The sequence below is a fragment of the Manis pentadactyla genome, chromosome 13, assembly GCF_030020395.1.
Source record: "Manis pentadactyla isolate mManPen7 chromosome 13, mManPen7.hap1, whole genome shotgun sequence".
NCBI lineage: Eukaryota > Metazoa > Chordata > Mammalia > Pholidota > Manidae > Manis > Manis pentadactyla.
In genome coordinates, this window is record NC_080031.1 from 60,849,768 (window position 1) to 60,862,922 (window position 13,155).

Genomic DNA, 13,155 nt, shown 5'->3' on the forward strand with positions numbered 1-13,155 from the left:
CTAATCTACACTTACATGACGAATATTATGTTTACTAGGCTCTCCCCTATACCAGGTCCCCCGTATAAACCCCTTTACAGTCACTGTCCATCAGCATAGCAAAATGTTGTAGAATCCCTATTTGCCTTCTCTGTGTTGTACAGCCCTCCCTTTTCTCCTACCCCCCCATGTATGCTAATCTTAATACCCCTCTACTTCTCCCCTCCCCATCCCTCCCTACCCACCCATCCTCCCCAGTCCCTTTCCCTTTGGTACCTGTTAGTCCATTCTTGAGTTCTGTGATTCTGCTGCTGTTTTGTTCCTTCAGTTTTTCCTTTGTTCTTATATTCCACAGATAAGTGAAATCATTTGGTATTTCTCTTTCTCCGCTTGGCTTGTTTCACTGAGCATAATACCCTCCAGCTCCATCCATGTTGCTGCAAATGATTGGATTTGCCCTTTTCTTATGGCTGAGTAGTATTCCATTGTGTATATATACCACATCTTCTTTATCCATTCATCTATCGATGGACATTTAGGTTGCTTCCAATTCTTGGCTATTGTAAATAGTGCTGCGATAAACATAGGGGTGCATCTGTCTTTCTCAAACTTGATTGCTGCGTTCTTAGGGTAAATTCCTAGGAGTGGAATTCCTGGGTCAAATGGTAAGTCTGTTTTGAGCATTTTGATGTACCTCCATACTGCTTTCCACAATGGTTGAACTAACTTACATTCCCACCAGCAGTGTAGGAGGGTTCCCCTTTCTCCACAGCCTCGCCAACATTTGTTGTTGTTTGTCTTTTGGATGGCAGCCATCCTTACTGGTGTGAGGTGATACCTCATTGTAGTTTTAATTTGCATTTCTCTGATAATTAGCGATGTGGAGCATCTTTTCATGTGTCTGTTGGCCATCCGTATTTCTTTTTTGGAGAACTGTCTGTTCAGTTCCTCTGCCCATTTTTTAATTGGGTTATTTGTTTTTTGTTTGTTGAGGCGTGTGAGCTCTTCATGTATTCTGGATGTCAAGCCTTTATCGGATGTGTCATTTTCAAATATATTCTCCCATACTGTAGGGATCCTTTTTGTTCTATTGATGGTGTCTTTTGCTTGACAGAAGCTTTTCAGCTTAATATAGTCCCACTTACTCATTTTTGCTGTTGTTTTCCTTGCCCGGGGAGATATGTTCAAGAAGAGGTCACTCATGTTTATGTCTAAGAGGTTTTTGCCTATGTTTTCTTACAAGAGTTTAATGGTTTCATGGCTTACATTCAGGTCTTTGATCCATTTTGAGTTTACTTTTGTATATGGGGTTAGACAATGGTCCAGTTTCATTCTCCTACATGTAGCTGTCCAGTTTTGCCAGCACCACCTGTTGAAGAGACTGTCATTTTGCCATTGTATGTCCATGGCTCCTTTATCAAATATTAATTGACCATATATGTTTGGGTTAATGTCTGGATTCTCTAGTCTGTTCCATTGGTCTGTGGCTCTGCTCTTGTGCCAGTACCAAATTGTCTTGATTACTATGGCTTTATAGTAGAGCTTGAAGTTGGGGAGTGAGATCCCCCCTACTTTATTCTTCTTTCTCAGGATTGCTTTGGCTATTCGGGGTCTTTGGTGCTTCCATATGAATTTTTGAATAATTTGTTCCAGTTCATTGAAGAATGTTGCTGGTAGTTTCATAGGGATTGCATCAAATCTGTGTATTTCTTTGGGCAGGATGGCCATTTTGACGATATTAATTCTTCCTAGCCACGAGCATGAGATGTTTCCATCTGTTAGTGTCCCCTTTAATTTCTCTTAATAGTGACTTGTAGTTTTCAGAGTATAAGTCTTTCACTTCTTTGGTTAGGTTTATTCCTAGGTATTTTTTTTTTTTTGATGCAATTGTGAATGGAGTTGTTTTCCTGATTTCTCTTTCTGTTGGTTCATTGTTAGTGTATAGGAAAGCCACAGATTTCTGTGTGTTGATTTTGTATCCTGCAACTTTGCTGTATTCCGATATCAGTTCCAGTAGTTTTGGAGTGGAGTCTTTAGGGTTTTTTATGTATAATAGCATGTCATCTTCAAATAGTGACAGTTTAACTTCTTCTTTACCTATCTGCATTCCTTGTATTTCTTTGTTTTGTCTGATTGCCGTGGCTAGGACCTCCAGTACTATGTTAAATAACAGTGGGGAGAGTGGGCATCCCTGTCTAGTTCCCGATCTCAGAGGAAATGCTTTCAGCTTCTCACTGTTCAATATAATGTTGGCTGTGGGTTTATCATAGATGGCCTTTATTATGTTGAGGTACTTGCCCTCTATTCCCATTTTGCTGAGAGTTTTTATCATGAATGGATGTTGAACTTTGTCAAATGCTTTTTCAGCATCTATGGAGATGATCATGTGGTTTTTGTCTTTCTTTCTGTTGATGTGGTGGATGATGTTGATGGACTTTCGAATGTTGTACCATCCTTGCATCCCTGGGATGAATCCCACTTGGTCATGGTGTATGATCCTTTTGATGTATTTTTGAATTCGGTTTGCTAATATTTTGTTGAGTATTTTTGCATCTACGTTCATCAGGGATATTGGTCTGTAGTTTTCTTTTTTGGTGGGGTCTTTGCCTGGTTTTGGTATTAGGGTGATGTTAGCTTCATAGAATGAGTTTGGGAGTATCCCCTCCTCCTCTATTTTTTGGAAAACTCTAAGGAGAATGGGTATTATGTCTTCCCTGTATGTCTGATAAAATTCCGAGGTAAATCCATCTGGCCCGGGGGTTTTGTTCTTTTGTAGTTTTTTGATTACCGCTTCAATTTCGTTGCTGGTAATTGGTCTGTTTAGATTTTCTGTTTCTTCCTTGGTCAGTCTTGGAAGGTTGTATTTTTCTAGGAAGTTGTCCATTTCTCCTAGGTTTCCCAGCTTGTTAGCATATAGGTTTTCATAGTATTCTCTAATAATTCTTTGTATTTCTGTGGGGTCCGTCGTAATTTTTCCTTTCTCGTTTCTGATACTGTTGATTTGTGTTGACTCTCTTTTCTTCTTAATAAGTCTGGCTAGAGGCTTATCTATTTTGTTTATTTTCTCGAAGAACCAGCTCTTGGTTTCTTTGATTTTTGCTATTGTTTTATTCTTCTCAATTTTATTTATTTCTTCTCTATTATGTCCCTCCTTCTGCTGACCTTAGGCCTCATTTGTTCTTCTTTTTCCAATTTCGATAATTGTGACATTAGATCATTCATTTGGGATTGTTTTTCCTTTTTTAAATAGGCTTGGATTGCTATATACTTTCCTCTTAAGACTGCTTTTGCTGCATCCCACAGAAGTTGGGGCTTAGTGTTGTTGTTGTCATTTGTTTCCATATATTGCTGGATCTCCATTTTGATTTGGTCATTAATCCATTGATTATTTAGGAGCGTGTTGTTAAGCCTCCATGTGTTTGTGAGCCTCTTTGCTTTCTTTGTACAGTTTATTTCTAGTTTTATGTGTTTGTGGTCTGAAAAGTTGGTTGGTAGGATTTCAGTCTTGGAATTTTCTGAGGCTCTTTTTGTGGCCTAGTATGTCGTCTATTCTGGAGAATGTTCCATGTGCACTTGAGAAGAATGTATAACCTGTTGCTTTTGGATGTAGAGTTCTATAGATGTCTATTAGGTCCATCTCCTTTACTGTGTTGTTCAGTGCTTCCGTATCCTTACTTATTTTCTGCCTAGTGGATCTATCCTTTGGGGTGAGTGGTGTGTTGAAGTCTCCTAGAATGAATGCATTGCAGTCTGTTTCCCCCTTTAGTTCTGTTAGTATTTGTTTCACATATGCTGGTGCTCCTGTGTTGGGTGCATATATATTTAGAATGGTTATATCCTCTTGTTGGACTGAGCCCTTTATCATTATGTAGTGTCCTTCTTTATCTCTTGTTACTTTCTTTGTTTTGAAGTCTATTTTGTCTATTAGTACTGCAACCCCTGCTTTCTTCTCGCTGTTGTTTGCCTGAAATATGTTTTTCCATCCCTTGACTTTTAGTCTGTACATGTCTTTGGGTTTGAGGTGAGTTTCTTGTAAGCAGCATATAGATGGGTCTTGCTTTTTTATCCATTCTATTACTCTATGTCTTTTGATTGGTGCATTCAGCCCATTAACATTTAGGGTGACTATTGAAAGATATGTGCTTATTGCCATTGCAGGCTTTAAATTTGTGGTTACCAAAGGTTCAAGGTTAGCCTCGTTAGTATCTTACTGCCTAACTTAGCTCACTTATTGAGCTGTTATAAACACTGTCTGGAGATTCTTTTCTTCTCTCCCTTCTTATTCCTCCTCCTAGATTCTTCATATGTTGGATGTTTTGTGCTGTGCTCTTTCTAGGAGTGCTCCCATCTAGAGCAGTCCCTGTAAGATGTGCTGTAGAGGTGGTTTGTGGGAAGCAAATTCCCTCAGCTTTTGTTTGTCTGTGAATTGTTAAATCCCACCGTCATATTTGAATGATAGTCGTGCTGGATACAGTATCCTTGTTTCAAGGCCCTTCTGTTCATTGTATTAAATATATCTTGCCATTCTCTTCTGGCCTGTAGGATTTCTGTGGAGAAGTCTGATGTTAGCCTGATGGGTTTTCCTTTATAGGTGACCTTTTTCTCTCTAGCTGCCTTTAATACTCTGTTCTTGTCCTTGATCTTTGCCATTTTAATTATTATGTGTCTTGGTGTTGTCCTTCTTGGATCCTTTCTGTTGGGGGTTCTGTGTATTTCTGTGGTCTTTTCGGTTATTTCCTCCCCCAGTTTGGGAAAGTTTTCAGCAATTATTTCTTCTAAGATACTTTCCATCTCTTTTCCTCTCTCTTCTTCTTCTGGAACCCCTATAATACGGATATTGTTCCTTTTGGATTGGTCACACAGTTCTCTTAATATTGTTTCATTCCTGGAGATCCTTTTGTCTCTCTCTATGTCAGCTTCTATGCGTTCCTGTTCTCTGGTTTCAATTCCATCAATGGCCTCTTGCATCCTATCCGTTCTGCTTATAAACCCTTCCAGAGTTTGTTTCATTTCTGTGATCTCCTTTCTGGCATCTGTGATCTCCCTCTGGACTTCATCCCATTTCTCTTGCTTATTTCTCTGCATCTCTGTCAGCATGTTTATGATTCTTATTTTGAATTCTTTGTCAGGAAGACTGGTTAGGTCTGTCTCCTTCTCTGGTGTTGTCTCTGTGATCTTTGTCTGCCTGTAGCTTTGCCTTTTCATGGTGATAGGAATAGTTTGCAGAGCTGGGACGAGTCACGGCTGTAAGAACTTCCCTTCTTGTTGGTTTGTGGCCCTCCTCTCCTGGGAGAACAGCGACCTCTAGTGGCTTGTGCTGGGCAGCTGTGCGCAGACAGGGTTTCTGCTTCCTTCCGGGCCGCTATGGAGTTTATCTCCGCTGTTGCTGTGGGTGTGGCCTGGTTCGGGCCTCTGCTCCAAAGTGGTGGAGTCGCGTTGGAGGGGGAGTGGCCTGGAGGCTATTTATCTCTGTAAGAGGCCTCCCTGCTCCCTGCTGCCCAGGTGTTACGGTACCCAGAGATCCCCGGATTCCCTACCTCTGGATTAAGTGTCCCACCCTGCTCCTTTAAGACTTCCAAAAAGCACCCGCCAAAACAAAACGACCACCAAAAAAAAGAAAAAAAAAATTTAAATAAAAATTTTTTTTAAGTTAAAAAAAACAAACAACAAAAAAAAAGTGGCCGCTCCTTTTTCTTTGTTCTCCGGCGCCAGCCTCAGGCCTCTGCTCACCGGTCTTGCTGCCCTGTTTCCCTAGAATTGGGGGCCCTATCCCTTTAAGACTTCCAAAAAGCGCTCGCCAGAACAAAACAGAAAAAAAAAAAACGGTCGCGTGCTTTTCTGATGTCCTCCGGCGCCAGCCCACCGGTGGCCGCTCACTGTTCTTGCTGCCCTGTTTCCCTAGTATTGGGGGCCCTATCCCTTTAAGACTTCCAAAAAGCGCTCGCCGAAACAAAACAACAAAAGAAAAAAAAAATGGTCGCGCGCTTTTCTTATGTCCTCCGGCACCCGGCCTCCGGTGCCCGCTCACTGTTCTTGCTGCCCTGTTTCCCTAGCATCCAGGGCCCCCTGGGCACGTACTGTGTCTGCACTCTGGCCCGGATGGCTGGGGCTGGGTGTTCGGCAGCCCTGTGCTCCGTCTCCCTCCCGCTCTGCCTACTCTTCTCCCCCCAGGAGCTGGGGGGATGGGCGCTCGGCTCTCGCCGGGCCGGGGCTTGTATCTTACCCCCTTCGCGAGGTGCTGGGTTCTCTCAGGTGCGGATGTGTTCTGGATATTGTCCTGTGTCCTCTGGTCTTTATTCTAGGAAGGGTTGTCTTTGTTATATTTTCATAGATATATGTGGTTTTGGGAGGAGATTTCCGCTGCTCTGCTCACGCCGCCATCTTGGCTCCGCCTCCCTCAGCAGTGATTTTTATGCCCTACCCAGAACATCATTAATGTGACCTGTATTTGTCACTTTTATCCATTTTAATGTATATTTTATGTTGGATCAAGATAAGACTTGTACAGGCGAGAGAATTAATTTCCTCTGTTGGATTCTGTGTAGTAGAGTATCATGCTGAGGTAGATATTAGAGCTTTTAGAGATCTCAGAGACCTTTCTAGGACTGTACTCTCTAATCAAGCAGCTATTAGCCATATTGGGGCAATTTAAATTAATTAAATAAAATTTAAGATCCAGTTCCTCAGTCATGCCACATTTCAAGTATCCAGTAAGCACATGTGGCTAGTGACGGCCATAGTGCATGGATAGCACAGATACAGAGCCTTCCCATCGTTGCTGAAAGTCCTGCTGACAGCACTGTTGAGAGAGTAGAAAACAGCACACTGTTATGTACCTTCTGAGAGACTAATTTTTTAAAGTCACAGCTTTCAGGAGCTGCTTAATCTAATGAGTGGATAGGACTTTGCTGAGTAGCTATTAATATAGAAGGAAAAAAAATTGACATTTTAAAGGTTCCTTGAAGCTGTTAGGAGATATACTGCAAATCATGGGCTAGCTATTTTCTAAATTAAATGCAAGAAACAGCCAGAAAAGCACTACCAAAATTATTTAATACTGCTGCCTTATGTTGATGGATGGAAAAACTTCAGAAAATTGAAAAGAGAGTCATAAAATACAGTATGCAGATATAACGCCCTCATTGTCCTTCACAACTTTTCTAAGGAGTCTTATCCTAGGCAACAAAGTGATGCTGATAAACCATTGTTTGAGTATGTGGAGAAGCTATTACCATTTAGAATATTACTCTTTACTGTGTTGTTGATTATTTGCAATATATTTAAGTATAACATATGCCTTAGAAATGTGGAGCTGGAAGGGGCTTTAGAAATTACCTAGTGCTATCCCTTTGTTTTACAAATGAAAGAAACTGATACTAAAAGTAAAGAAATAATTTGCTGTAGTTCACAGTCATTGGGAGCAGAGTCAGCACCAGAATCAACATATTTTGAGAACATTTCCCACAAAGGAACAATTTGATTCATTGTCTCCTCTCAAAAGCTTTAATTATCTAGGTGTGAGGCCCAAGCTGACAACATAAACTTTATCTTAAGAGTATGTAATTCTGAGAAGTATGAATTTCATAATGTGTTTTCTTCTCTTTAGAACAACAATTTGTAATCTTTACACAATGCCACGAATTGGAGAGCCTGTCTGGCTTACAATGATGTCAGGGACTCCAGAAAAGAACCAACTTTGTCATCGTTTCATGAAGGAGTTCACTTTTCTAATGGAAAATGCTTCAAAAAATCAGTATGGCTTACTCTACTATACATATGTAACTACCTAGCTATGTAGTTATCTTAGCTATTTTAGTTATTATTTGCCCTAACTAGAGATCTAGCTTGTGATCAAAATCACAAAAGTGAAAGAGTTAACCACTATCTTTAGAAATACTTCACATTATTAATAACCAAAACAGAATTCTAAAAGACAATTAAGATAGTGTACAGAAGAAGGCCACAGAACCTTTTGAATAAGAAACAATGAAAAGATTGCTAATTATGTGTTAATTTAAAATTCCTGACTTCTGACAGAACTCAGAGGCTTATCATTTTTTGTGAGTTGTTTCCACTTAACACAGTTTCATTCTGTAGAAAAGAAAAAAAAATACATAAGGGAGTGTCAGGATTCCAATGATAATATGTTTAATGTGATGTTTTATCATATTGTTCTCTTTTAACCCATTGATGAGATTCCTAGAATCCAGATAAATAATTCAGATGTTTTTATTCTCTTTGATGGTAGACAGAAAGTTTGCTTAATAACTTTGATTTTCCCATTCAGTAATTTGGAAGTGTGTAGAGCTGCTTCTGGTTCATTAATTTGGCAGATGAGTCACTGAAAAAAATCTATAGTTTTTCTAGTAAAATGGCCTTTTGTTTTGTAATTAGGATCAGAAATAGCTCCATGTGAATGCTCTCTGTATTTTAATCATTTTCTTTACCTCATACCCAACCAAAATGTTTATTACCTTTCATTTTCATCTTAGTGATTTACGTTTCCTCTCCTTTTTTATGCTTTTTGGCCATGTGAGAGTATGTATCTCTACTTTATTCTGTCACTGCATTTTATGTAGGGTTTTGTGCAGGCAGATGGAGTCTGATAGGATGCATTTTGTTTTCAGGTTCCTGCCAGCACTCATTACTGCAGTTCTGACCAATCATCTTGCCTGGGTTCCAACAGTCATGCCGAATGGACAGCCACCTATAAAAATATTTTTAGAGAAACATTCCTCTCAGAGTGTGGACATGTTGGCCAAGACTCATCCATATAACCCTCTCTGGGCACAACTGGGTATGTAGTTTGAAAATCCTTACGTTATGCATTATACTTAAACTCTTATATAACTGTTTGGAGTTATTTTTTAGCAAAAACAAAAATAGAGAAGTAAAATGCTCTCTGCTATTCTAAAGCACCTCTTCTTTCCTTGTCCTTTCATGTCTGCTAAATTGGCTTAATCCCCATCCCATCTTATACCTGATAGCATTCCTTACAGATAGAGAGAACTGTAGGTTGAACAAGAGGAGCAGGTTGATGGCTTGTTTACCAGTAACTTCAGGGTCTTCATGGTATTTTGCATTAGGTACTTTGCCTAGAAAGAATGAATCAATAAAGTCATGTGTGTTAGCTGGAATAAATCTGGTTAACTGAGAAGTAGGCATTGAAGTTTCTGTTGTTCCATTTTTTGTTTGTTGATCAATTCTGGAAAATGTTTCCCTTAGTGGAAAGCCCCAATAAATAAATGGGTGATAGAGGAGAGGGGGGAATAGTTGATGAGTTGACAGTCATTTGGAAGGCAGTGTAGCATGGTGCTTAAAGCATGGACTGTGGAGTCAGGCAGATATGTCTGAATCACAATTATTTATAGTGTAGGGCTGATAATATATAGTACGTACTTTGTAAGATAAAAATTAAATCAGATAACACATGTAAAATGCTTAGGACAGTATCTGGTAAATGTAGCTGCTCTTTCTCCATTGCTATCAGGTGTTGGGGAAGAGTAAAATGAGGGAAAAGAGTAAATGGGGTAAGAGTAAAACTTTGGTGATCTGGTAGCAGTTTCCCTTAGTCTGTAGTGATGACCAAACTTGACAGATAGGTTATCATGTGGCTTATTAATTCATGTAACCTCCCTCCTTTCCACCTTCTCTCACCTCCTTCCTTCCTTTCCTTCCTTCTACTTAACTGAGGAATAACTGACACATAGCAAACACATATATAAACCATACAATTTTGTAAGTTTTGATATATGTCAAGATATGTATGCCTCCGAAACCATTACTACAATCAAGATGGTGAGCATATCCTTCACTTACCAATGCCATGCTTCATGCTCTTTTGCAGTCCCTCCCTCTTGCTTCTCCCCACTCTTTGTATTTATCTTCTCCCATGTCCAGCCAGCCACTGGTCTGCTTTTTCTCTCTCTAGAGTAGTGAGCATTTTCTAGAGTTTTGTATAAATGGAATCATATAGTACATGCTTTTTTTTTGTCTGACTTCTTTCATTCAACAGTTATTTTGAGATTCACTTACGCAGTATATATTGATAGTTCATTCTTCCTTCATGCTGAGTCATAGTCTGTTGTATGGATATTAACTTACTATATAGAAATCAAAATTTCATTAGTATTTTTTTAATTTGGACATTTAAAAAGTTTTTTTTTTTAATTTTACTGAGTTCACAATATATCTAAGACTGTGCAAAGTGCACTGGAAGGTATAAAGATGAATTGAATCTAGTCCTTGCCTTCAAGAAGCTGGAAGTCTAGTACTATAGGGCCATGTATATGTGAGCAGTAATTGCGATTCAAAGAGGAACTGGAAGAGAAATGAAAACAGTTCAGTGGGAGTTCAGTTTGGGAAGCTTACTTTAGGCCAAGGGAGGATGTGTGTGTGGGAAGCTTTGGACCGGCAGAGATTCAGAGGAAAGTAAGTACATAGCATGAGTAAAGGGATCTAGGTATTAAAAGTGCTAAGCATATTCACTAGCCCAGTTTAAGTAGTCCACTTGAAGTAGGATTTTGAGTAAATAAAGATGAGGAAGGGTAACTGTAAGATAAATGTGGAAAAGTAAAGTGGAACTCAGTCATGAAAGACTGACTTGCCATGTCAGAACAGCTTCAGTTAATTCAGTGATCAGTGGGAGCCTTGGGGAAGTTTTGGAAAGTGGCATGATGACATTTGAGCCATGTCTTGGCCAGAGGAGACGAGTTATCACAATACTGTCTATAGCTTGTATTTATTTGAGACCTATTTATGTTTGTTTCTTTAAAAAGTATTGAGTTTTTCTAAAGCTAAAGTAGAGGTTTTCAAATATGCATACCAACAACTTACAAAAATTTAACTAAATTTAAATTAATGACTGTTCTCCATTTTTAAGTGTGTTTTGATGCTTCTTTCTTTTTGGTCTCATTTGACTTATAGCATAACATTGGTGACTCCGAGGTCTCCCTCCCCTTTTTAAATGTAATGACTGTTATGTCTAGTATGGATACAAAAGTGAAAGTGAACCACATGGCTAAATGTGTTGCCCTTTTTTTTGTTAGGATAGGTCTCACTTTTCCTGCCCTTTCTGGTCTATCCTGAGTACCCAACCCTCTAGGGAATAGAAGAGGAAATGAGCTTTTATTAAAAACATGGGAACTAGTGTTGGGTCCTGGATAGGACAGCAACAGTCAAGGTTTAAATCAAGGAAGGTTAAGCACATGACATGACTGCTGCAGCTCCGACCGTCTACCACTACTCCCTTTCTCTCCGAGCCCCCAGCAGATCTTGTGCCTTCTCTTCTCTGTACAAGAGGCAGCTACAGAGTTCTTTTGCACATAGTACTTCAGGCAGTATTTCTCCATCCAGATGAAGTGCTCTGTGTGGGGCCAGCACAAAGAATATTCGTGGCAAATGGGACTTTCACAACTGACTCGTTGCTTGAGGTTTCAGAACCACAGTAGCTGCTTAAGGAGGCAGCTAGAAAACCCTTCCATTCATCTTTCCCTTTGGTTAGGACCATTCATCTCATCCTACTTTACTGAATAGTCACTCACCTGTTAAAGAACAAAGAGTAAAATGCGAACTACTCAGTGAGAGTAGGTTTCTGATCGTTGAAAGTAGTCTGCTTAGCTGCATGAGTAGGGAATGTGTCCATTAACTGATTTCTCCATTGCAGGGGACCTGTATGGCGCTATCGGCTCTCCTGTACGGTTAGCGAGGACTGTGGTAGTTGGCAAACGACAAGACATGGTGCAGAGGCTGCTTTATTTTCTTACTTATTTCATTAGATGCTCTGAACTTCAAGAAACCCATCTTTTAGAAAATGGGGAAGATGAAGCCATTGTTATGCCAGGCACAGTAATTACTACCACTTTAGAGAAAGGTGAAGTAGAAGAGTCCGAGTATGTGCTTATCACAATGCATAGAAACAAAAGCAGTTTGCTCTTTAAAGAGTCAGAAGAAACAAGAACCCCTAATTGCAACTGTAAATACTGTAGTCGTCCACTCCTTGGGCAAAATGCAGACAATGTTTTACAAGATAGAGAATATATTCCAAACAGCTCTAAGGAGCTGCTAGGAGGTTCAGATGAGTGCCGAATGATTTCTCCTTCTGACTGCCAAGAAGAAAATGCTGTTGATGTTAAACAGTACAGAGATAAATTAAGAACTTGCCTTGACACCAAGTTACAGACAGTTGTTTGTACAGGATCTGCTCCAGTGGACAAATGTGCTTTGTCAAAGTCAGGCTTAGGGTCAGCAGAGGAAACATGGCAGAGTGAGGAATTATTGGATTCAGGTAATCAGTCAGGCCAAGTGTTGAGATCCACAGGAATGGTTGTGGAAAAAAAACCTCCAGATAAGCTTGTATCTGCTGCATTTTCTTGTGAGGCAACCCAGACAAAGGTTACTTTCTTGATTGGGGATTCTATGTCACCTGACTCAGATACTGAACTCCGGAGTCAGGCAGTGGTGGATCAGATTACCAGGTATCACACCAAACCATTGAAGGAAGAAAGAGGGGCTATTGATCAACATCAAGAAACTAAACAACCACCTAAGGACCAATCTGGAGAGTCTACTATACCACATGTGGTTTCTGGAGAGCCCTGTGAACTTTCCTGTTGGAATCATTCAGACCCAGAGAACATGAGCTTATTTGATGAATATTTTAATGATGATTCAATTGAAACCAGGACTATTGATGATATTACAGTTAAAACAAGTACAGACAGTAAAGAACACTGCTGTATGTTAGAGTTTTCAAAAAGACTGTGTATAAAAAACAGCAAACAGAACAATAAATTTTGTAAATGCGTAGAAAGAGTTCACCAAGATTCATGTAACACCTGCTTTCCTCAGCAGGACCAAAGAGATACACTCTCCGTTCTTGTCCCCCATGGGGATAAAGAGAGTCCAGAGAAAAAAATTGCTGTAGGAATTGAATGGGACATTCCAAGAAATGAAAGTTCAGATAGTGCCCTTGGGGATAGTGAAAGTGAAGACACAGGTCATGATATGACTCGACAAGTAAGTGGTTACTATGGAGGAGAGCAAGAAGATTGGGCAGAAGAGGATGAGATACCGTTTCCTGGGTAAGTAGGAAGTCTTGACCTATAATAGGACCTATATAAATTTGTACATTCTTTTGTCTAGGTGGTGTCTGAAGGTTGGTAGTAGCTAATGTAA

At 39.8% G+C, this 13,155-nt stretch overlaps 1 protein-coding gene across 2 annotated transcripts in view; it reads left to right on the forward strand.

Annotated features, from left to right (window-relative positions):
* The window catches only part of FNIP1 (folliculin interacting protein 1), a 164,359-nt gene that overhangs the window by 126,302 nt on the left and 24,902 nt on the right, over window positions 1–13,155 (forward strand). For both annotated transcript variants that reach the window (XM_057491195.1, XM_057491196.1), the window contains 3 exons: window positions 7,586–7,732; window positions 8,607–8,776; window positions 11,645–13,061. In XM_057491195.1, the coding sequence (XP_057347178.1) occupies window positions 7,586–7,732; window positions 8,607–8,776; window positions 11,645–13,061 (1,734 nt within the window). The remainder of the gene's footprint in view (window positions 1–7,585; window positions 7,733–8,606; window positions 8,777–11,644; window positions 13,062–13,155) is intronic.